General features: G+C 48.3%; 1 protein-coding gene across 27 annotated transcripts; it reads left to right on the top strand.

Moving 5' to 3' along the window:
* The first annotated feature begins 652 nt into the window (after positions 1 to 652).
* On the top strand, positions 653 to 25287 carry DGKA (diacylglycerol kinase alpha). 27 transcript variants are annotated; one of them, XM_078336431.1, is made up of 25 exons: positions 1562 to 1617; positions 5593 to 5829; positions 6427 to 6571; positions 6976 to 7049; positions 7367 to 7502; positions 8079 to 8153; positions 8613 to 8662; positions 9017 to 9091; positions 9284 to 9403; positions 9512 to 9626; positions 10819 to 10907; positions 11044 to 11163; positions 11358 to 11456; positions 11631 to 11708; positions 11978 to 12051; positions 12234 to 12308; positions 13030 to 13115; positions 13206 to 13295; positions 22778 to 22938; positions 23214 to 23278; positions 23515 to 23605; positions 24001 to 24199; positions 24307 to 24427; positions 24617 to 24677; positions 24957 to 25287. In XM_078336431.1, the coding sequence occupies exons 3-25, from the start codon at positions 6508 to 6510 to the stop codon at positions 25038 to 25040; spliced, it is 2202 nt and encodes a 733-aa protein (XP_078192557.1). In that variant the 5' UTR covers positions 1562 to 1617; positions 5593 to 5829; positions 6427 to 6507; the 3' UTR covers positions 25041 to 25287. The 27 variants fall into 27 exon arrangements, 26 of the variants coding, with proteins under 26 accessions (XP_009002206.4, XP_009002207.3, XP_078192543.1 ...); XM_078336423.1 differs by having other exon boundaries at positions 8613 to 8800; XM_078336432.1 differs by having other exon boundaries at positions 5559 to 5829.
* The last annotated feature ends 31 nt before the right edge of the window (positions 25288 to 25318 follow it).

Here is a 25318-nt window from a genome sequence, read left to right as displayed (position 1 = left end):
GTCTTTGCTTGTATTGCAGAACTAAGTGCAGGACTTGGTCTATAGAAGGCCTTCAGATGAGTTTGTTTACTATGACTAAGAAAGTCATGGAGGAAGGAGAGATGAAGTTCTTCTAACAGTGAAGAAAATACTGTACTGTAAAGACAAAGGATGGGAAGCGTCAAGGCCTTGTCTTCACGATTAGGGGTGAGAGGGTGAGACCCGGAGGGGTACAGGAGCAGAGAGACAGACCCGTTTCAACCTATGCCTGAAATCTCCAGTTTAAACAGAACAACAATACTCTCAAATCCTATTACTCAGCAGCTGTATTTCTGGCAAAGGTGGAGGAGTCTGTTCCAACAAGTTTGTCTTGAAACAATCAAGAACTGCTTAGATTCCCCTGTTTCCACTAGAGGGCCTCATATATGCATTCCCTTTTCTCTCCAAGGCCCACCAAAAATATGTATATATTATGTGTATGTATGCATACACAGTACCCACATATGCATATACCCTTCTAGTCAGAGGTCTCCCCTCACCCTCCTTCCCACCCCAGGTGTAAGAAGGACTATTCCAGGAACCTAAGGCTTTGTTACTCTCCCCTATTTCAATGAAGGATAGGAGGGAGATAGGGGTTGGGGGCGGGGCCAGTGAGCAGGATGCCTGGGTCCCCAGTTCCTGCCAGTAAGTCCCCAGGCCTCCATCTCTCTCCCTTGCTGTACCACATTCACCACCATCCATGCGATCCTGAGAGCCTTGATGACTCTAGAAGAGATTCCAGGCAGGAGAAGCTGAAAGGACCTTTCACTCCCTACTTTTGGCCAGGGTCTTCTGTACCACCTGCCAAGGTCAGCAGGTAAAGTGGGAGGATGAGGGCATGGAGAAAGGGTGGACACAGACCAGAGTGCAAACTTCCACCCTAGAATTAAGGAGAGGACATGAGTCTTGACAGGAGGTGTCCTTAGACTGGGGGAAATAGTTCTAAAAGGAAGGAGAGAAATATGGAGGAGAAGGTGGTTAGATTGTCTCAAGCAGAGTGGAGCCCTCAGTAGGAGGGAGGTGTTTGGTCGGGTTGTGGAGTCGGACTCTGGCCTTGCCCCCGTGGGATATCCTGAGCTTGAAGTCAGTAGTGGATGGAAGGGAGTTGGGCAGGGAAGTTCAGGATGGCAGCAATCAGGAGAGAGTGAGAAGTTGGTTGGGTGCCCAACTGCCGAGCTGTTCTGTTAGCGGGCCCGCCCGGTATCTTGGCCTCCCAGGTTTGGGATGAGGGGAGAGGCCGTGAGTGAGTAGAAAGAAGGAAAAATAGATAGACGCAGAGCTGCCCCTGGTGCGGGAAGATGAGGAGCAGCTGATGGAGAAAATGTGTCCAAAGCCCCGGACGTATTCGAGGGAGGGTGGAGCAGGTAATGGTGAAGGGGAAACCTAAAAACGGGTTTCTCCAACTTCGAAGTTCCCACAGTTGGGGGCGCCGGGTGCGGGCGCGGCGGGCAGGCTGGGGTGGGGGGCGGGCAGCTGTGTCGTCAGGAGCGGGGCGGCCCCGCAGCGGCCGCGTCTGCCTGGCCCGTCCCCTCCAGCCCAGCTCGGGCTCCAGCTCCGGCGCCGGCGCTTCAGCTGCCACTGCGAGCCCTCCCAGACAAGGTAGAGACCCCGCGAACCTCCCAGCGCCCCGCTCTCTCCCCCATTGGCACAGGACAGGGGTCGGGGAGCCGAGGACCCACGGGCTGCTTTCGTGCTGCTGGGTCGGGAAGGAGGAAGCGTGACAGCTGGAGCGGGAAGCGAGAAGGGTCTGCTCTGGGACGCGGGGTTGGTGGGGCAGTGGGAGGGCTGGGCCAGAACCTGGTGGGTAACGTTTCCCAGACCTTCTCCTCCATCCCTTCCGCTCACTCGGAGGGATGGTGAAGCCCGGTTCCTGGGGACCCGACTCGGAGGGAAGTCCTTTTCAGAACCTCCACAGCGCCGCACGGGTGGAGAAGGGTTCTTGTTTGGCCTCCGGGTCCCCAACTTCCCACCCCCATCCTCTCCCGACCTGTCACTGGGAACTTTCTGAAAATATCTGAGTCTGAATCTCACTTTTCACCTTTAGATAGGAGAAATGAGCCTTCCTGAGGAAGAAATGCAAATATTATTGTGCATCTCTTCAGCCTCAGCACAGACAAGCCCACATCCCCCAACCATGCCAGTATCGTAACTTCCTCCTGTACTACGCAATGACACCCTCTACACACACACACACACACACACACACACACACACACGCCCCTCAGACAGGGAACACTTCAGTCTTCAGTGTTTGTGGAGGCTTACTGAGTTTTGAGGCTTCAAGCAAATGATTCCCTCTTGGGGGCTACCTACTAGCAGCAGGCGTCTGGGAGAGGAGGAGAATACAGTCTGTGATGTGACTCAGGCATCCAGAAGTCCAGGTAATCAGGCCTGGGCCCTCAAATTTGGAGCTCCTGCCCCTCGGGGTTTCTTGTTGGGGCAGCTTCAATATTCTAGGGACATAGCTATTTCCTGAGTAATGGTCGACTTACATGACTTGGAATATGAGCAAAATGCTTACGTGAAAAAAGGAAACTTTAAATACTAACACAGACTTGAAAATATTTGTCTCTTGGTTAAAATTTTAGTATTTGATGTTTAAAATTAGATCCAGAGAGCCAGAAGCTCTAAGATTTTGTAGAATGGACTAAGGATGGGTGTCTAGGGTCTGACCGTGCCCCTAAGAGAGTAATTCTCTCACTATGCCCCAGTTTCCTCCTCTGTAAAATACAAGGGTTGGTGACTCCCGGCTCTGTGGATGTTCTAAGGTTCTCTGCCTCCAAGTCAGCTTCTTCCTTTCTCACCCCAAGTGGGTAGGGGAGGGCAGGGAAACCAGAGGAGGGAAGGGAAGGGTGAGTCACAAATAGCTGGCAGGCTGGCAGCAGACCCCACCCTCCCAGCCCTGGCATTCGCCTAGACTAGCCCAGGTTGTAGCCTCAGGGTTGGGATGGACCTGGAGGAAAAAACTGGACTTGTTCCAGGTCTTTGAGGCCCTAGGATCTTGAAGTTTGCTGCCTTTCAGCTCCAGAGATAGCTAAACTTTCAGTCAGAGAAGTCAAGAGAACCACTGAAAAGATCCCAGGAGCACTCATGTCCAAAATTCCAGCCCAGGGGTGTCCTTGAACCCTGAGAGTCTAGTTCTAGCCACCACATCATCCTCCCAGAGGCAAAGTTCAGGATCCTGATACTACATGTTTGCACCTGACAGATATATTAATAACAAGGGGTAACATGTGCAACTGGGCTTCACTGATGCTGGAACTCCCTGAAATTTATGACTTCCTGGCTCAAAGACATCATTTTTTCTAATCTCCAGAAATGTTCCCCTAGGTACTACCCTTGTGTAATAATGTTAATAGCTGATGTTTATTGAGTTCTTACTCTGTGCCATGATGTTTGCTAAGTACATTGCATGTATCATCTTATTTAATGCCCATATTGCAGCTGATTTCTGTAGGTGCCCACTTTACTGATGAGAAAACTGAGGTTCGGGGAGATGAAAGGACCTCTCAAGGAGCTAGGATTGTGATCCTTGCCTGTCCAATTTGCAAGTCCATTCTCTTAACTTTTACTATATAGTACTTCTCCAGGCTTGAGAACTAGAGAGCTAGGGAGGGGCTAGAAAGAGTTGGATCATTGTAAAAAGAGAGGCAGAGAAGAAGCCTGTCCTCTCTCCTTTGCATTGTAACTTGTTCACTCCCTCCCTGTCACTTTCTCCCTCAGATTCCATTTTCTAGAACTTTGGAGTCATCTTAGAATCCCCAGGGGAAATCAGAGAGGCTAATTAAGCTAAAGAGGCCCCATTAACCGTAAGACTATTAGTCTTCATTAGATCTGTTGGCAGCAGAAGTTGGACTATTGTCATTGAAAAGTGCGGGATGGGTACAGTTCTTTCTCTAGGATGTCAGATCCCAGAACCCTCTTCTAAGTGTTCCAAGGAGAGCTGCTGGAACAGGAATGGTGTGCTGCATAAAAGTGGAGAGCAGAGATGTCCCAAGGGCAGAGCCTGCAGAGAAGGTTCTTTTTTTTTTTTTTAAAGACGTGGTTTCACCATGTTGGTCAGGCTGGTCTTGAACTCCCGACCTCAGGTGATCCACCCGCCTTGGCCTCCAAAGTGCTTGGATTACAGGCATGAGCCACCATGCCTGGCCGAGAAGGTCCGTGCACCATCAGAAAGGAAAGGAGTTGGCCTATTCTTGAACACCCAAACTAATTCCCTAACCCAGCAAACCCTAAATGAGTGGGTGGAGATTGGAGTATTTGAGGGGGTACTCAAGAAGTGCTTTTCAGCATCATTAATTCATTTAACAAATATTTATTTAGCACCTACTCTATGTACTACAAATTATCTCCTTACTTTCAGGTGGATACTCTGGCATCCCATTCCCATGTAACCATATTTGGATTAATAGCCCCAAATTATGAATCCTCAGCTTTACGCAATCATTTGTACAACCAATATTGAGCACCCACTACATACTGGGAAGGATGTCCCAGGCAGACAGAACAATAAGTCTCATAGCCCTGAGCAGGGAAGAGCTTGGCATGCCTGAGGAATAGAAAGGAGAGCAGTGAGACCAGATGGCTGGGTGTGAGGAGAGAGTGGAACAAGAGGAGAGTAGAGTGACAGGCAGAGGCACTACCACATGGCCTTGGGCTGGAGGCTTGGATTTTCCATCTATCAACTACCTTAGGAAATCCAAGCTACTCTGAGCGCGTTTCCTTCTCTGTAGATTGGTTATGCCAATAATTTCCTATGTCTCAGGATTTGATTCAAATTAGGATGTTATTCTAAATGTCAGGCATTATACAAGCCACTTTTCATATATTATTTTTTTCTTTTAACTTTGAGCACAAATTTTTCTGATCATATATTATTTTATTTAAGCCACACAACTAAAGGCCGGGCACCGTGGCTCATGCCTGTAATCCCAGCACTTTGGGAGGCTGAGGTGGGTGGATCACAAGGTTAAGAGATCGAGACCATCCTGGTCAACAAGGTGAAACCCCGTCTCTACTAAAAATACAAAAATTAGCTGGGCATGGTGGTGTGTGCTTGTAGTCCCAGCTACTCGGGAGGCTGAGGCAGAAGAATTGCTTGAACCCAGAAGGCAGAGGTTGCGGTGAGCCGAGATGGTGCCATTGCGCTCCAGTCTGGGTAACAACAGCGAAACTCTGTCTCAAAAAAAAAAAAAAAAGCCACACAACTGTGAAAGATGGGTTCTCAGGCCGGGCGTGGTGGCTCACTCCTGTAATCCCAGCACTTTGGGAGCCCGAGGTGGACAGAGCACGAGGTCAGGAGTTGGAGACCAGCCTGGCCAACATAGTGAAACCCCATCTCAACTAAAAAAAAAAATACCCAAAAAAAAAAAAAAGATGGATTCTCATTCTCTCCATTTTACAGATATAACTTCCTGAAGTCACACAGTGGTGTCAGAGCTAAGAATGAAACCCAGATATGACAGATCCTAGCTCTGTTCCAAAACCGTGCTATATTGTGTTAACGTAAGATATATTATTACTGTTCTTGAATCATCAAGGGAAGTCACCCACTGCACCTTGATCCCTGGGCAGGATCCACGAGATGGCTCCTCCTTGGTGCCTGGGTCCAGTAGCCAAAACTTGGGGCTCCCTAAGCACTGCTGACCTATAGGGGTGGAAGAAAGTTCCCAGTAGCCGAGACTCCAGCGCTCGGTTCCACAGTCCTGGACTGGGAAACCACGCGGATACCCAGAGCCTCTTCCCCTGCCTTCTCCCTACTCCGCGCGCCCGGGACCCCGCCCTTCCCCAGTGGAGCTCCGCGGAACGCAGGTCAGGCGGGGCTGGGGCCAGGGACCTTGCCAGAGTGGTTCTGTGTCACGCGTCAGAAGCGCTAGAGGTCGTTGCGGGGCGTGGGTGGCTCGGGGAGTGGGTGGCTGAGACGAGCTGGGGTCCGGCACCAGAGGCGGAACAAGATGGGGTTATGCTCGGGAAGAAGCGCTAACGCAGTAAGAGTCACCCAGAGGGCCTCGACTGCTGAGGACCCGAGATGGGAGAGAGCGCAGGCTGGGGAGAGTCTGCAGAGGCTGACGACGGCGGGAGAAAGTGCAGAAACAGACAAGGGACACACCCACAGAAACATACAGACTGAGAAAGCCGGGTTCGGGTGGGACGGTTAGGTGGTAGGATGAATCAAGATAGGTTGGGGGAAAAGGATTCGGAAGTGGAGAAACAGACAGAGGACAGACACTGTCAGGGAAGGTAGAGGCATAGGGAAGAGGGACACTGGGAAAGGAAGATATTTAGGGAGGGACTCGGAGAGAAGGAAAGAACAAAAATAATAGTGCGAGTAGAAACAGAATGGCGCAGACAGAAAAGACACCCAGACAGCTGGCTTTTCCCACTGTACATTCTGTCACCTTTCCCCAGGCCTACCCTCTGAAAAGGTCCAAGCATCGGAAGTACTACTACCAAGTTGCCTTTCTGGCCATCCTTGAGAAAAACAGACAGATGGCCAAGGAGAGGGGCCTAATAAGCCCCAGTGATTTTGCCCAGCTGCAAAAATACATGGAATGTGAGTCTTCCTGTCAGGCTTTCAGTTCTGGAAACCTTGCCCCAGAGAATCCCTCCTCCCCTTCATTACACCCCCTACCCTCCAGCTTCCTTGGTGGCTTTGAGCAGTGTGCTGCTCAGATTTGCCCATGACTGGAAAGGGGAGGAGAGGGAGATAGGGAGATGCCCAGGGCCTTGGCTCTCTACCCACCCTCTCTATACCTGGACTGCTTGCTCCAGCTCTCAGAGAAGAGGAGTAAAGAGTGGTATTGTTTTGGAGGATCTGAAGTAATTTTCCCTCTGTATTTCTGTGTTCCTTCGTGGAATTTCTTCATCTCACTTGAATCTTTTTTCCTGCTGGATTTCTCTGGCAGGAGAGCTCAGCTGGACTAACAATGCTGTTCTCTTACTCTCTCCATACCCTAGACTCCACCAAAAAGGTCAGTGATGTCCTAAAGCTCTTTGAGGATGGCGAGATGGCTAAATATGTCCAAGGAGATGTGAGTAGCAGCTGGGAGATCCTCTCCCTGACCAACTCTTCCCATCTTTGTTTTTGATCCCCAACTTCCAGGAGTGATTCCGGGCCTGTCCCTCACTTTCCCCTCTAGAGATACCCAAGCATCCATTGTCACTGCGACTATTGCTTTAGGACAAAATGAAAGATTCTCTTAACTCAGGACTTAGTCAGAGAAACCATACTCCCGCCTCAGATGCTTCCCAGCTCTTCACTTTTTATCTCTGTCCCCACTACTCCCAGTTCTTCAGTCCCAGCTCCCACCTTGAAGACTCCCCAGGGTAATGCTCACTCTCATTATAGGCCATTGGGTATGAGGGATTCCAACAATTCCTGAAAATCTATCTGGAAGTGGATGACGTTCCCAGTCATCTAAGCCTGGCACTGTTTCAATCCTTTGAGACTGGTCACTGCTTAAATGAGACAAATGTGACAAAAGGTATGATTAAGCAGGTAGCAGTGGGCTAAGCCTCTAGAAGAAAAACCAAACTAGTATGGATTTGGGGATGAGAGTTGACTGAGTCACATGTTGTGCAGGTTGGGGGAAATTGGTGGAGAATAGTCAGGCTGGTCTAGGAGTTAAAGTTAACGGGGAAAGATAGGCCAAGGGCAGTGGCTCACACTGGTAGTCCCAGCACTTTGGGAGGCTGAGGGGGGAGGATTGCTTGAGGCCAGGAGTTCAAGACCAGCCTAGTCACCAAAGTGAGACCCTATCTCTACAAAAAAAAAAAAAAAAAAAGGAAAAATTAGACGGGCATGGTGGCATACACCTGTAGTCTCCAGCTACTCAGGAGGCTGAAATGGGAGGATTGCTTGAAGTGCACCTTGGAAGTTCAAGGTGCAGTGACCAGTAATCACACCACTACACTCCAGCCTCAGTGACAGAGTGTGACCCTGTCTCTTAAAAAAATCAGTGAAGAATTTTTTTAAAAAGGGAGAGGTGGAACAAACAAAGGCTAAAAGATGAGCCAAAGTGGAGAGAACCCTGATCTCAGATCTACTTTTTTGTAACCAGACGTGGTGTGCCTCAGTGATGTCTCCTGCTACTTTTCTCTTCTGGAGGGTGGTCGGCCAGAAGACAAGTTAGAATGTGAGTTGCCCTTCTGGAGTGAGCTGGTGGGACAGTGAAGGGAGAGAGAGGTGTTTCCCAGCCTCCTTTTCCTCATTCCTTCAGGATTCCTAAAGGCTAACAGGGCTAGACAAAGGTGGGGCCAGAGAATGAGCCCATTTCCTCTGTTCTCCCAGACTATTTATACCTAATACCCTTCACCATAGCCACCCCAGTTCTCATGTCTTGGACATTCCCATGTAGGTGGCCTAGGATGTCCTTGGGATATGGATCGTGTACTGTCTCCCCTGACACATTCACTGACGGTGGAATCCATGCCTGTTTTCCCTCCCTTTTTGTCTCTTTCTCAGTCCCATCCCAGGCTCTAGGCTTCTCACCCAAAAGCTCTCTCCCTGTCTCTTTGTTTCCCCTATATTCTGGTATGAATTCTTTCAGTATCTCTTTCACAAACTGACCCTAGCCCCCTAAAACACCCCACAGTCACCTTCAAGCTGTACGACACGGACAGAAATGGGATCCTGGACAGCTCAGTGAGTTGGGGACCCTGTATGCTGGGCAAGGGAATATGTGTTCATTTGTCTGCACCCTCCCGCCCCAACTCTTCCAGGGTCTTAAGAAGCAGAAGAGGATGGGGAGAGAGGTTGAGTCCTCTAGGACTAAATTTGAAAGTGAGTCCCAAGCTCTTGATCCCTCAAAGAGAATGCTGGAGACATGAACTGGGGACTGCCTTACAAACATACCAACACATTATTTACTTGGCAGTCGTACCTGAGACTGAGAGGTGTAAATCTGGGGTGGAACCCAGGAACACTGATTTCTGGAAAAGAGTTTGGGTGGTGATAGTAAGGGGGATATGGCTGTGGCTCTTGCCCTTTTTGCTCCAGGAAGTGGAAAAAATTATCCTACAGATGATGCGAGTGGCTGAATACCTAGATTGGGATGTGTCTGAACTGAGGCCGGTAAGCAGCTCTTCCTTCATGTCCCTTCTTGTGTCTTCTTCCTTGGTGAGTCCTGCATCTGCCTTACATCATCTCTGACAGACAACCTGGTTGCCTTGGCTAGGACGGCTGGGCTGGGTATCCTAAGAGGCAGAGAGGTGCTCGGTCTGAAGACCCATTTATACCGAAAGTTCCTTTCCACTCTGTGCTCAGATTCTTCAGGAGATGATGAAACAGATTGACTATGATGGCAGTGGCTCTGTCTCTCAAGCTGAGTGGGTCCGGGCTGGGGCCACCACCGTGCCACTGCTTGTGCTGCTGGGCCTGGAAATGGTGAGTAGGAGAGACTTTGTAGGATAAGATAGCTGCCTTGGGTTGTGCTTGCCAGGGATGGCCCTGTAAGGGCTGTGACACTCCCTAGCATTTGCTGTGCCTTCCTAGACTCTGAAGGACGATGGACAGCACATGTGGAGGCCCAAGAGGTTCCCCAGACCAGTGTACTGCAATCTGTGCGAGTCCAGCATTGGTCTTGGCAAACAGGGGCTGAGCTGTAACCGTGAGTAATGCGATGTGGGAGATGGAGGAAGAGGGTCAGCCCAGCAGTCTGTGGGAGCTCTGCACTCCGAACTTAGAAAGACCTAGGTTTGAATCCTGGAATCTGCCAGTGACTAGTTATGTGACTTTGGGAAAGCCACATAATTTCTTTAAGCCCTAGTTTCCTCAACTGAAAATGAGGTAGTTGTGAGCATTGAAAAAGCTGATGCTCCTGATGTGATATAGCTGGCCTAGAATTAGAACCAGTACAATGCCATTTTAAAATGGGAAAACTGTTTCCAGTCTCCTCACAGACTGCTAGCCATGGCTTCTGTAAACTACTAAGATTACTGCAAAATGCAAAGAGAGGAAAAGCTGCATACTTTCTCTTATCTGTAACTGCCAGAATTGCTGGCCTTTGTTTACCAAAGTAAGCACCCCCAGATAATTCCATCCTGGCGCCAAGCAACTGAAAAATCTGTGGACCCCACACCTGTCCAAATAATGTATAAACTAATGTTTATCTTAACTTCTGCAAACCTCTTAAATGACAATCAGAATGTCAAACAGTCCACTGGCCCTTGGAATGTCTGGAGCCCCCCTCACCCTCGTCTCAGCCTAGGAGGTGATTGACAGCTTTCATTCCTATCTCTGCTCCTCACCCCCACTCCCAAGGTGGTTTTGCGGGAATAAAAAGGTCTTGTCACTCTTCTTTCTCTGCCACGGGTTGGAGAGACGTGAGTCCTCCATGGTCGCCGGCAATAAACCCTGCAATTTGGCGTACTTTTGTTCTGGTGTTGACTATCTGTGTTCAGTTTGATGCAACACTGAGATGTTTAATCAGAAAAAAAAAAAAAAAAAAGCTGATGCAAGAAAATGCTTCAGATGGTGCATGCACATACTGTAAGATGCAATAAGAAATTATCTATTATGATTACTGTTGCTGTTAGACCTGGGCCTCCCATGTATCACCCAGCTCAGTTTGTGCCTGGCACATGGATGATGTGGGGCAGGCATGGGGTAGCAGCTGCTCTTTTAGGAGGAAGAGTAAGGAAAAGGTGTGGGTTTTGGAGGTGGGCCCCTCACCCCAAACTTTAATTCTCTATTACACCCTCCAGCAAGAGATCATATCTGATCCTGCCTCACCCCCAGGTAAAGAGGAAATAGTGGGAGGGGCTGCAGCTAAGCCTTCCAACTTCTTCCTTCTCCCTCAGTCTGTAAGTACACTGTTCACGACCAGTGTGCCATGAAAGCTCTGCCTTGTGAAGTCAGCACCTATGCCAAGTCTCGGAAGGACATTGGTGTGAGTGACCTCAAGCCCCCACATTACCTCCGTCCTGGCCATGGCCCTGGCCCTTGACCCATCGCTGCCCTCAGCTCCTCCATCCCCTAGGTCCTGCTCAGACCCTCCCAGACAAGGGACTGCCTTTCTCCCCAAGGTCCAATCACATGTGTGGGTGCGAGGAGGATGTGCGTCCGGGCGCTGCGACCGCTGTCAGAAAAAGATCCGAATCTACCACAGTCTAACCGGGGTGCACTGTGTATGGTGCCACCTAGAGGTCAGTTTGGGAGCCATCCCTCCTGGCTACATCTTAGGGTCCTGCAGAGCTGTGCTCTCCGCGGGCCTCCCAGCCTTCCTTCCCTTACAGCCACCGTTGCCCCTGCTCCCAAGGGCTCTTTCCAGCCCAGACTGCCAGACTGAGAGGAGGCAGGGTCCCCTTCGTGATCTCTCTGTGCCTACCTTGTCTTTCAGATCCACGATGACTGCCTGCAAGCGGTGGGCCAGGAGTGTGACTGTGGGCTTCTCCGGGATCACATCCTGCCTCCATCTTCCATCTATCCCAGTGTCCTGGTGAGACCCTTGGCAGCAGCGGGGAGGGGACAAGAGTGCCTCCCCGATTTCCCACACGCACAGAATGGCATTTAGAATAGAGAACTCATACTTTTAGGATTCAAGTCAGACCCCTCTATTTAGGGAGTCATGCACAATCCAGCTTTCCTTCCCTCTGCTTTCCTCCCCTCTCAGGCCACTGGATCAGATCGTAAAAACAGCAAAACAAGCCAGAAGACCATGGATGATTTGAGCACCTCTGAGGCTCTGCGGGTACAGGGCTGAGAGTCTTGGGCTTCACAGTGGGGGGTGGTTTTTCACTGGAGCCCTCATAAGTGGGAATGAAATGGGAGAGCCTGGTGGGGTGCGGTTGATGCTCACTGTCCAGAAACTCCACTGTGGTAGGGAGGGAAGGGGAGGGAAACAGGAGGGAGGGGGGAGTATCTTGGTGGAATGGCAGCCCTCTGCCCCTGTCTCCAGGGCCCACCTTAACTCTGACAAAATTCTGCTTTCTTTATCCTTACTTTCTTCCCCCAATGCAGATTGACCCTGTTCCTAACACCCACCCACTTCTTGTCTTTGTCAATCCTAAGAGTGGCGGGAAGCAGGGGCAGAGGTGAGAAGAGATATATTGGGCCTTCTAAGATGAGAGGGGAGGGCCTGCCTGCAGCACTTGGAAGGTGGAAGGGGATGTGTGTGTCTGGAGGGGCATACCTTGAGGAAAACATCAAGAGGGTGAGGTTCAGAAAATCACCCTCCCTTGCCCCTGCCATGAGCTTTCCTTTTTCCCACACACAGGGTGCTCTGGAAGTTCCAGTATATACTAAACCCTCGACAGGTGTTCAACCTCCTAAAGGATGGTCCTGAGATAGGGTGAGCACAGGTTAGGGGCTGTGCTCCTAACACACAGTGTTTTCGTGGGTCTGTGTATCTGTATATGTTAAAAGAGTGCAGGTTGGGAGAGGAGGGTTAGAGGTCCCCAAGAGGCCAGAATTCAGAATGTTTCTTTCCCTAGGGTCACTGGGTATCCCAGCCTCCAAGCTCTCTGGCCCATCTTTGTCCTGCTCTCAAAGAATGAAGATACCAGCCAGGCGCATTGGCTCACGCCTGTAATCCCAGCACTTTGGGAGGCTGAGGCGGGTGGTTCACTTGAGGTCAGGAGTTCAAGATCAGCCTGACCAACATAGAGAAACCCTGTCTCTACTAAAAATCCAAAAAAATTAGCCGGGTGTGGCGATGTGTCCCTGTAATCCCAGCTACTCCTCAGGAGGCTGAGACATGACAATTGCTTAAACTGTTAGGCAGAGGTTGCATTGAGCTAAGATTATGCCACTATACTCCAGCCTGGGTGACAGAGCAAGACTCTGTCTCAAAAAAAAAAAAGGATGAAGATACCAATTTTTCCCTAACCACTGAGGAGTGGCTAAAACTTTCCCTGTTGTTCTTTTCTCTGCCCTTCATAGAAACTCAAGTCTTTTGACAAAGTGGGAGAGGGTCCTAAGGAATGAGAGACAAGAAGCAATCTGCCTGCCCAGGAGTTGGGTAGCCTCAGTCCTGTTATTCTTCTTCATCTTCTTTCTCCCCTTTGTCTCAGGCTCCGATTGTTCAAGGATGTTCCTGATAGCCGGATTTTGGTGTGTGGTGGAGACGGCACAGTAGGCTGGATTCTAGAGACCATTGGTCAGTGCAGGGAGGGGCTCTGGGAAGGGACTGGGGTCGTAGTCTTGCAGAGCTAATTCTTTCCATCCTTCTCTTCACCGGCCTCCAAAGACAAAGCTAACTTGCCAGTTTTGCCTCCTGTTGCTGTGTTGCCCTTGGGTACTGGCAATGATCTGGCTCGATGCCTAAGATGGGGAGGAGGTAAGTGGTTAGAAATTGTTTTGCTGTGGGCTTGGGGAAGTTGTATAGGAAGGGAAAGGCACTTAGAGAAGAATCTAGGCATCTGGTGTAGAAAGAGGACTGGGGAAGAAGAGGGGCACAGACAGGTGGTTACAAAAGTGGAATGTCCAAAAAGAAGAGAGCTTTGGAAGAATCAGGGACCACAATCTGAACCTAGAAGGGTCAAGGGTGGTAGTCCCCTTCCCTGTGAATATTTTTATGCTTCTCCCAACCAACTATATCGCTCAGAGAATCAAGGAATATGGGGGTGGGGATCAATGTGAGAATAAGGAAGGTTGTATAAGAGCTAAGCTAGATGCCGAGTGATGGAGCTAGCCCGGAGCTTGGTCATGACTCATTCACTCTTTCAATTAACCAGGTAGTCATTAATTAATTCACTATCACTTATTTTCAAGTATTGCAATAGTCTCCTAACTGCTCTCCCACTTCTCATCTCTTACTTCTTTCAAAGAGAAAGAGTTTGAGGGATGGTATTGGTAGATAAAGAGGTCAGTGTAGGGCAGATTGTGTTTGAGGAGTCTTGGAGTTGAAGTTATTGGGTTCTAAGTCCAGCTCTAAGATCCTGCTGGAGATCTTAGGGAATAGAGGTCTGCTAAGGGGAGCAGAGGGCATTCTAGGTGGAGGAGATAGTGTAAGGCCAGAGGAGCCACCTAACATGGTGGTGCACTGGGAGAACCGTAAGTCATTTGTCATGATTGGGACATAGGGTGCAAGGTGGGAAATACGGAGAGGGAAGACTAGCTGAGCAGAGTCCAGGTTATGGAGGGTTATGAATACTGTGCTGGGGAGTTTTTAATTTTATCCTACCAGAGATTGCAAGCTGCCAGCCCACAGTAATTATTTTGTGTTGTTTTGTATTGTTTGCCTTGCATTGTTTTCAATTTCTTTGTACTTGATTATTTCCTTTTTTTTTTTTTCTTTTTTTTTGAGACAGAGTCTTGCTCTGTTGCCCAGGCTGGAGTGCACTGGTGCGATCTTGGCTCACGGCAACCTCTGCCTCCTAGGTTCAAGTGATTCTCCTGCCTTAGCCTCCCGAGTAGCTGGGATTACAGGTGCCTGCCACCACACCCAGCTATTTTTTGTATTTTTAGTAGAGACGGGGTTTCATCATGTTGGCCAGGCTGGTCTTGAACTCCTGACCTCAGGTGATCCGCCTGCCTTGGCCTCCCAAAGTGCTGGGATTGCAGGTGTGAGCCACCGCGCCAGCCTCAGAGTGGCATTTATTGAGATTGGGAATACAGGAGGAAGACTAGTTTAAGGAAGAAAGATTCCATTTGGGGCAGGTGGAGATGTTGTGGTGGGTAGTTAGAAATACATGTCAGGAATTTAGGAGAGAAGTCACATATTTTAGGAGATACATGTTTGAGAGTCATCTGCTCCTAGGTGGTAATTGAGATTCTGAGAGTAACTAAGATTACTCAGGGTAAGATGTAAGAGAAGGTGAACAAGGACAGCAAGATCTTGGTAAACACCCTATTTCAGTTGAGCAGAGAAAGAGGAGTTATTAAAGAAGTCTGCATTAGTGTTCTGTGGCTGCTGTCACCAATTACCACAAATAGTGGCTTAAAGCAACACAAATTTATTGTCTGATAGTTCGGGATGAGAGAAGTCCAAAATGGGTCTCACTAGACTAAAAGCAAGGTGTTGGCAGGGCTGAGTTCTTTTCTAGAGGCTCTAGGGAAGAATCCCTTGCCTTTTCTGGTTTCTACAGGCTGTCTGCATTCCTTGGCTCAAGGTCCCCCTTCCAACCAGCGGTGTGTTATCACTCCAACCCCTGCTTCCATGGTCACATCTCCTTTTACAACTCTTTTCTGCTGCCTTCCTCTTTTATTTATAAGGACCCCTGTGATTACATTGGTACCACCCAGATAATCCAGTGTGATCTCACACCTCAAAATCCTCCCTTTTTTTTAAGACAGAGTCTCCCTCTCTTGCCCAGGTGTAGTGCAGTGGCTTGATCTCAGCTTATTGCAACCTTCACCTCCCTGATTCAAGCGATTCTCATGTCTCAGACTCCCAGGTAGCTGGGATCACAAGCCTGCACCAACACTCCTGGCTAATTTTTGTAGTTTTAGCAGAGACAGTTTTCACCATGTTGCCCATGTTGGTCTTGGATTCCTGACCTCAAGTGAACCACCCGCCTGGGCCTCCCAAAGTGCTGAGATTACAGCACTATCACTTATAAGGACCCCTGTGATTACATTGATACCACCTAGATAATCCAGTATGATCTCCCATCTCAAAATCCTCATTTTATTTTTTAAAGACAGAGTCTCCCTGTGTTGCCCAGATTGGAGTGCAGTGGCCCGATCATGGCTCATTGCAACCTCTACCTCCCTGGTTCAAGCAAGTCTCATGTCTCAGCCTCCCAGGTAGCTGGGATCACAAGCATGCATCAACATGCCTGGCTAATTTTTGTAGTTTTAGCAGAGATGAGTTTCATCATGTTGCCCATGCTGGTTTTGGGACTCCTGACCTCAAGTGAACCGCCCACCTTGGCCTCCCAAAGTGCTGGGATTATAGGCATGAGCCACCATCCCTGGCCCAAAATCCTCGATTTAATTGTATCTGCAAAGTCTCTTTTTCCATTTAAGGTAAAAACATGTTCACAGTTTTTTTTTTTTCTTTTCTTCTCTTTTTTTCTTTTTGTTTTTGTTTTGTTGTTGTTGTTGTTGTTTTGTTTTTGAGACGGAGTTTCGCTCTTGTTACCCAGGCTCTTGTTATCTCGGCTCACTGCAATCTCCGCCTCCTGGGTTCAGGCAATTCTCCTGCCTCAGCCTCCTGAGTAGCTGGGATTACAGGCACGCGCCACCATGCCCAGCTAATTTTTTGTATTTTTAGTAGAGACGGGGTTTCACCATGTTGACCAGGATGGTCTCGATCTCTTGACCTCGTGATCCACCTGCCTCGGCCTCGCAAAGTGCTGGGATTACAGGCGTGAGCCACCGCGCCCGGCCTGTTTTGTTTTTTGAAATGGAGTTTTGCTCTTGTTGCCCAGGCTGGAGTGCAATGGCATGGACTGGGCTCATTACAATCTCCACCTCCCAGATTCAAGCAATTCTTCTGCCTTAGCCTCTCAAGTAGCTGGGATTATAGTCATGTGTCACCACACCCGGCTAATTTTGTTGTTGTTATTTTTTGAGATGGAGTCTCGCTCCATCGCGCAGGCTGGAGCGCAGTGGTGCAATCTCAGCTCACTGCAACCTCTGCCTCTTGGGTTCAAGTGATTCTCCTGCCTCAGCCTCCCGAGTAGCTGGGATTACAGGTGTGCACTACCACAACTGGCTAATTTTTGAATTTTTAGTAGAGATGCGTTTCACCCTGTTGGCCAGGCTGGTCTCAAACTCCTGACCTCAAGTGATCCACCTGCCTCGGCCTCCCAAAGTGTTGGGATTATAGTTGTGAGCCACTGCACCCAGCAATTTTCAGTTTCTTGAGACTAAGATGTGGACATCTTTGGGAAGCTAGTATTCTACCTACCACAAAGACTAAAAAGGAATACTCACAGAGGTCCTCTGTAACGGAGTGATATTTCAGAAGTTAAGTGAAGGCTTTCAAGAGTTAAAATGAGAACGAAAGATACACAGTTGGCAGGAGTCACTGGCAATCTTTGCCAAAAATGTTTCAGCAGGGTGGGATGGGTAAAAGGCAAATTACAGTGAATTGAACCCTCAATGGAATGTGAGGAATTGGAGACATTTTTTTTTGAGACAGAGTTTTGCTCTTGCTACCCAGGCTGGAGTGCAATGGCGCGATCTCGGCTCATAACAACCTCTGCCTCCCGCGTTCAAGTGATTCTCCTCCCTCAGCTTCCCAAGTAGCTGAGATTACAGGCATGTGCCACCACGCCCGGCTAATTTTGTATTTTTAATAGAGATGGAGTTTCTCCATGTTGGTCAGGCTGGTCTTGAACTCCCAACCTCAGGTGATCCACCCACCTCAGGGTGCCGAGCCAAAGTGCTAGTATTATAGACATGAGACACTGCACCCAGCTGTGGAAATATTTTAAAAATCCTTTTTCTCCCCAACTACAAATGTAATACATGCTGGTAGTAAAAAAATAACTCAAACACTTCATATATATGTGCCAAGAAAGTAAAAGCTTCCTATAATCTATGCCCTACAGTTTTCAGGGCTGTTCCTCCATGTTTTACTTTTGAGATTTTTTTCTTTTTCTTTTCTTTTTTTTTTTTTTTTTTTCTTGAGACAGAGTCTCACTCTGTCACCCAGGCTGGAGTGCAGTGGCACGATCTTGGCTCACTGGGCTCACTGCCACCTCCACCTCCCGGGTTCAAGTGATTCTCCTGCCTCGGCATCCTGAGTAGCTGGGACTACAGGCACGTGCCACCACACCAGGCTAATTTTTTCGTATTTTAGTAGAGATGAGGTTTCACCATATTGGCCAAGATGATCTCGATCTCTTGACCTCATGATCAGTCTGCCTCAGCCTCCCAAAGTGCTGGGATTACAGGCATGAGCCACTACGCCCAGCCAACATTCAATTTTTTAATTTTACAACCCATGCTGCAGTGAACACTCATACATCTACCTCTGCACACAAATATGAACATTTCTCTAGGAGAAAATTCTAAAATAAAGTTGCTGACTCGGAGAATCTGAACATTTTTTTTAAGTTTATTTTTTATTTTTTGAGACGGAGTTTTGCTTTTGTTGCCTAGGCTGGAGTGCAATAGCACAATCTCAGCTCACTGAAACCTCTGTCTTCTTGTGCCTTAGCCTACTGAGTAGCTGGGACTACAGGTGTGCGGCACCACACCTGGCAAATTTTTTGTATTTTTAGTAGAGATGAATTTTTACCATGTTGGCCGGATTAATCTCAAACTCCTGACCTCAGGTGATTCTCCCACGTTGGCCTCCCAAAGTGCTGGGATTACAGGCGTGAGCCACCACACCCAGCATGAATATTTTACTATTAATACTTATTTTCTTTTTTAAAAAATTACACAAATAGCCGAACACAGTGGTTCACACCTGTAATCCTAGCACTTTGGGAGGCCAAGGCTGGAAGATCGCTTGAGCCCAGGAGTTTGAGACTAGCCTGGGCTACACAGTGAGACTTCATCTCTATGAAAAATAAAGTAATTAGCCAGGCATGGTAGCACATGCTTGTGGTTCCAGATACTCAGGAAGCTGAGGCAGGAGGATAGCTTGAGCCTGGCAGGTTGAGGCTGCAGTGAGCCAGTGCACTCCAGCTCAGGCAAGAGAGCAAGACCCTTCTCAAAAAAAAATTACACAAATAAATCATCAGTACATTGTAATTGTAAAAGATTTAAAGACTTAATATAACATAAGTCTTCACATACAGGACTCTTCTTTCCTGTCCCCCACCAAATTCCATGTACCTTCTCAGAGATAAACACTGTTTCCTATTTACACTCATTTTTCTGTTTTTACATGCATGCACACATACACATATGCATACACACACGCTTTTTTTTTTTTTTTTTTTTTGAGACAAAGTCTCACTCTATCACCCAGACTGGAGTACAGTGATGTAATCTCGGCTGGGTTCAAGAGATTCTCCTGCCTTCGCCTCTTGAGTAGCTGGGATTACACGTGCTTGCCACCATGCCCAGCTAATTTTTGTATTTTTAATAGGGACAGGGTTTCACCATGTTTGCCAGGCTACTCTGGAACTCCTGACCTTAGGTTATCTGCCCACCTTGGCCTCCCAAAGTGCTTGGGTTATAGGTGTGAGCCACTGCTCCCAGCAAAAAATATGTTATGATAAAATTTTGATAAAAATTGTCAGCCGGGCGCAGTGGCTCAAGCCTGTAATCCCAGCACTTTGGGAGGCCGAGGCGGGTGGATCACAAGGTCAAGAGATCGAGACCATCCTGGTCAACTTGGTGAAACCCCATCTCTACGAAAAATACAAAAAATTCGCTGGGCATGGTGGTGCGTGCCTGTAATCCCAGCTACTCAGGAAGCTGAGGCAGGAGAATTGCCTGAACCCAGGCAGAGGTTGTGGTGAGCCATCATGCCATTGCACTCCGGTCTGGGTAACAAGAGCGAAACTCAGTCTCAAAAAACAAACAAAAAAAAAAAAATTGCCAAAATGCGGCCAGGCGTGGTGGCTCACGCCTATAATCCCAGCACTTTGGGAGGCCAAGGCGGGTGGATCACGAGGTCAAGAGATCGAGACCATCCTGGTCAACAAGGTGAAACCCCATCTCTACTAAAAATACAAAAATTAGCTGGGCATGGTGGCGCATGCCTGTGGTCCCAGCTACCCGGGAGGCTGAGGCAGGAGAATTGCTTGAACCCAGGAGGCAAAGGTTGCAGTGAGCTGAGATCGTGCCATTGCACTCCAGTCTGGGTAACAACAGTGAAACTCTGTCTCAAAAAAAAAAAATGCCAAAATGCTTTCCAAAAATGAGTTGTCAAGTTATGCTGCAGCTAACAGCAAATGAAAATGCCAGTTATTCATAAACTCATTAACACTTAATTTTCCCAATCTCTTTATACTTTGCCAGCCTGATAGACAACAAAAGTTAGCTAATTTTTTTTTTTTTTTTGAGACAGAGTTTCCCTCTTGTTACCCAGGCTGGAGTGCAATGGCGCGATCTCGGCTCACCACAGCCTCTGCCTCCTGGGTTCAAGCAATTCTCTCACCTCAGCCTCCTGAGTAGCTGGGATTACAGGCATGCGCCACCATGCCCAGCTAATTTTTTTTTGTATTTCTAGTAGAGACGGGGTTTCACCATGTTGACCAGGATGGTCTCGATCTCTTGACCTCATGATCCACCCGCCTCGGCCTCCCAAAGTGCTGGGATTACAGGCTTGAGCCACCGTGCCCGGCCAGCTAATTGTTTTAATTATGGTTCTTGAAATTTTTAGTAATAATGAGCACCTTTCCTATACATATTGGCCATTTGTATTTTTCCTTCTATGGTAGACTTGTTTGTATTATTTGCCCATTTTTCCTTTTTTGTTTTTTGTTTCTTTCTTTGTTTTGAGATAGAATCTTGCTCTGTTGCCCATGCTGGAGTACAGTGGTGAGATCACAGCTCACCGCAGCCTCAAACTCCCAGGCTCATGCAATCCTCCACCTCAGAGTAGCTGGGACTACCGCCACATGCCACCACACTTGGCTAAGGCTTTTTTTTTTTTTTTTTTTGAGACAGAGTTTCACTCTTGTTCCCCAGGCTGGAGTGCAGCGGTACGATTTTGGCTCACTGCAACCTCTGCCTCTTGGGTTCAAGCAATTCTCCTGCCTCAGCCTCCCAAGTAGCTGGGATTACAGGTGTCTGCCACCACACCCAGCTAATTTTTATATTTTTAGTAGAGATGGGGTTTCACCATGTTGACCAGGCTGGTCTCAAACTGCTGACCCTATGATCTGCCCACTCACTGCAACTCAGCATTTTCAGCCTCCCAAAGTGCTAGGATTACACGGAGCACTGTAAGCCACCGTGCCTGGCCTACACTTGGCTAATTTTTACATTTTTTGTAAATATTAGGTTTTGCCATATTTTCCAGGCTGGTCTGGAATGCCTGGCCTCAAGTGATCACCCACCTCAGCCTCCCAAAGTGCTGGTATTACAGGAGTGAGCCACTGCGCCTGGCCTTGTTTGATTTTTGAGATTGGGTCTCACTATGTTGGCCAATCTAGTCTTGAACTCCTGGGTTCAAGCAATCCTCCTGCCATGTAGCTGGGATTATAGGCACTACCATGTCTGTCTAGTTTTAAATTTTAATATATTTGGCGGGCGCAGTGGCTCACGCCTATAATCCCAGCACTTTGGGAGGCTGAGGCAGGTGGATCACGAGGTCAAGAGATCGAGAGGTGAAACCCTGTCTCTACTAAAAATACAAAAATTAGCTGGGCATGGTGGCACGTGCCTGTAATCCCAGCTACTCGGGAGGGTGAGGCAGGAGAATTGCTTGAACCCAGAAGGCGGAGGTTGCGGTGAGCCGAGATCGCGCCATTGCACTCCAGTCTGGGTAACAACAGTGAAACTCCGTCTCAAAAAAAAAAAAAAATATATATATATATATGTAATTATATTTATCTATCTTTTTTCTTTTGGGCTTCTAGTTTTGTATCCATTCAAAGATTATAAAAACATGTATTAATGTTTTCTTCTAGTACAAATTCTGGCCAGGCACAGTGGCTCACACCTGTAATCCCAGTACTTTGGGAGGCCAAGGCAGGCAGAGCACCCATCTCCACAAAAAAATACAAAAGTTAGCTGGGTGTGGTGGTGTGGGCCTGTGGTCTCAGCTACTCAAGAGGGTAAGGTGGGAGAATCCCTTGAGCCCAGGAGGTCAAGGCTGCAGGGACCATGGTCACAACACTGCGCTCCAGCCTGGGCAACAGACTGAGATTGTGTCTCAAAACAAAACAAAACAAAACAAATTCTGCTTCATTTTTTTACATTTAAATTATTTGATCCATTTGAATTCATTTTAGTATAAGGAGTGACTTCTACATTTAGCACTATTTGTTTTTCTAATTTTGGATTCAGGGGATATATGTGCCGGTTTGTTACATGGGTATATTGTGTGATGCTGAGGTTTGGGTTATGGATGATCACGTCATGCAGGTAGTGAGCGTGGAACCCAGTAGGTATGTTTTCATGCTGCTCCTCCCTTCCCCCCAGCACCATTTATTGAATAATCTTTCTTTTCCCATTTATTTGAAATGATATCATAGACTAAATTTCCACATATACTTGAGTCTATTTGGGCACTCTATTCTTTTTTATTTTTTGACGGAGTCTCACTCTATCGCCAGGCTGGAGTGCAGTGGTGTGATCTCGGCTCACTGCAACCTCTGCCTCCTGGATTCAAGTGATTCTCCTGCCTCAACCTCCCAAGTAACTGGGACTACAGGTGCACACCAGCATGCCCAGCTAATTTTTGTATTTTTAGTAGAGATGGGATTTCACCATGTCAGCCAGGATGGTCTGGATCTCTTGACCTCATGATCCACCCACCTCAGCCTCTCGAAGTGCTGGGATTACAGACGTGAGCCACCCTGCTGGGCCACACTCTATTCTTTATTATCAAACCTTTTATTCCATTCACTCTGCCAGTATAACACTGTTTAGACATGATTGCTTTATACTGTGGTCTGTCTGAATGGGGAGTGAAGCATCAGGTGTCAAGGGTGAGAGAGGATTACCCCATTTGTCACCCTCTTTTTATCATTCTCCTGGCTATTCTCTTCAACCTTCCAGATGACTTTTGGAATCATCTTTGCATGTGCACACACATTGGAAACATTCACCCTCCACACAGTGTGGAGGAAAGGTCCATGGGAGCTGTGACCATGCACCCTGCCCTGTCACTGGCAAGGGCTGAGAGGCTCTGCAGAAACAGGGTAGAAGGTACCCGGAAATTTGTGGAGCTGGGAGCTGAGAAGAGGCCTTTCTGGGACCCAGAGCTCAGTGCTAATCTGTCTTCTCCACTCCTAGGGTATGAAGGACAGAATCTGGCAAAGATCCTCAAGGATTTAGAGATGAGTAAGGTGGTACATATGGATCGATGGTCCGTGGAGGTGATACCCCAACAAACTGAAGAAAAGAGTGACCCGGTCCCCTTTCAAATAATCAATAACTACTTCTCCATTGGTGTGGTCAGTGGAATGGGGCCTGGGGAGAAGGGAGAAAGTAGGGGCCAAGCAGGCAGTGGCTGGAGGAGAGCAGAAAGGGAAGGGGGGGGTTAAGTGACCTGTGACACAGGGAAATCCAGAGCACAGTACAGTGGTGTGAGTTGCAAGAGAAGATCTTGGGACATGCCAGCAGGGAGCAGCATAGGGACTTGGGAGAGAGGGGAAATGGGGAGGGCGAGAGCGAGTTCTGGACTGAGAGGGACGGGAGGCCCCTGACCTTCATGTCCTGAACTCTCCAGGATGCCTCTATTGCTCATCGATTCCACATCATGCGAGAGAAATATCCTGAGAAGTTCAACAGCAGGTGAGGGAAAGGAGAGGGGGCTGTGGGCATACACAGTGTCAGGAGCCAGGTTGTGACCAAGTTTGACTCAGATTGCTTAGAAGAGCAGTGACACCAGTAGGATATCCCCCAACCAAAGCTACCCTTATTCCCCATGGGACTGAAGTTAGGAGGTTGATGCCCTTCCCTGTCACCACCCTTGCCAGCACTGTGTAACCTGTCCCTCCCTACTGGGCCTTGTGTTGGGGCTGGCACAGAATGAAGAACAAGCTATGGTACTTCGAATTTGCCACATCTGAATCCATCTTCTCAACATGCAAAAAGCTGGAGGAGTCTTTGACAGTTGAGGTTTGTATAGTAAGACTCAACCTTACATCCTTTTCACTATTCTTTTTTAAACTTTTTGAACTTTTTATTTCAGGTATGTCTCAGTACATTTTTATTTTATTTCACACTTAGTAGTGTGAAACCTTTTCACTTGTTAATAACCAAGTTTGTCCTTCCATGGCACCCTTAGGAACATCCCATTTTCTTTCACCTATACTTCTTTGACCTCCCAGCTCTCCCACTCCAGTTCTCCAAATCCTCAAGATACACTAGTCTCTATTTCCATCCCTTGAACACCTCCAAATCCTGCCCTCCCCAGTTTGTCATCTGGTGGAGGAAGTGGTCACATCTATGATTGTGCCATGAGGTAAGGATCTGTGCCCTCCCCAACTTCGACTGTGCCTCCCTCCCCTTAGATCTGTGGGAAACCACTGGATCTTAGCAACCTGTCCCTAGAAGGCATCGCAGTGCTGAATATCCCTAGCATGCATGGTGGCTCCAACCTCTGGGGAGATACCAAGAGACCCCATGGGGATATCTGTGGAATCAACCAGGCCTTAGGTGTTACAGCTAAAGTCATCACTGACCCTGATATTCTGAAAACCTGTGTACCAGGTGAGAGGAGCAGCCTTGGGAGCTGAGTGGGCAGGACCAAGGGAAGGTGTGACTCCCTTTGGGGATACCATGTTTATGTAAAATTTATCTCCCTACTTCATCCCTAGACCTAAGTGACAAGCGACTGGAAGTAGTGGGGCTGGAGGGCGCAATTGAGATGGGCCAGATCTATACCAAGCTCAAAAATGCTGGACGTCGGCTAGCCAAATGCTCTGAGATCACCTTCCAGTAAGGAAGACTCCACCAGGGTCCCTGAGGGAAGATGTGGGGCCTGGACAGCAGAAGGGTCATGGGAATGGTCGGGAGGGGCTTTACTAGATCTCCCGCAGTGACAAAAGGTCTCTAAGCCAATCTGAGAAGCAGAGTTTTGGTATTCGATTGGTAAAGAAATCACCAATGTTCCTTGGCCTCCCATAGCACCACAAAAACCCTTCCCATGCAAATTGACGGAGAACCATGGATGCAGACGCCCTGTACAGTGAGTATTGTTTATGTCAGCCAAAAGCTGAACCCCTCCCATGGGCTCCATGGATCCTAAATCCCCATTCCACAGCTTCTTTACACCCTTCTGATGCTTGAACTTCCCCTGCACATCATTCATCCTAAACTCTGATTTCTCAGCCCCTGGCTTCCCTGTCGTGGCCTCTCTGGGAACCTAGCAATTCACCCCAAACACCACAGATTACCCTCCAAATCTCTGAAGCTGCAGCCCCAAAGCACCAGGTCCTGCCTCTGAATGTGCTCCCTTCCCTTCCAGATCAAGATCACCCACAAGAACCAGATGCCCATGCTCATGGGCCCACCCCCCCGCTCCACCAATTTCTTTGGCTTCTTGAGCTAAGGGGGACACCCTTGGCCTCCAAACCAGCCTTGAACCCACCTCCCTCTCCCTGGACTGGATTCCCGAAGCTTTGTACATTGCTGCCACACACTCCTGCCAGCTCGGGGAAGTGTTCCTTCACCCTCACAGTATTTATTATCCTGCACCACCACACTGTTCCTCATGCGCACACATGTACACACACCCCAAAACACATACATTGAAAGTGCCTCATCTGAATAAAATGACTTGTGTTTTTCCATTGGAATCTGCTAAGTAAGTACACTTCCTTCTTTTAT

Source organism: Callithrix jacchus, chromosome 9 (genome assembly GCF_049354715.1).
Source record: "Callithrix jacchus isolate 240 chromosome 9, calJac240_pri, whole genome shotgun sequence".
Lineage (NCBI taxonomy): Eukaryota > Metazoa > Chordata > Mammalia > Primates > Cebidae > Callithrix > Callithrix jacchus.
Note: the sequence above shows the minus strand (reverse complement) of the source record. Positions and strands in the feature narration are given on the sequence as shown.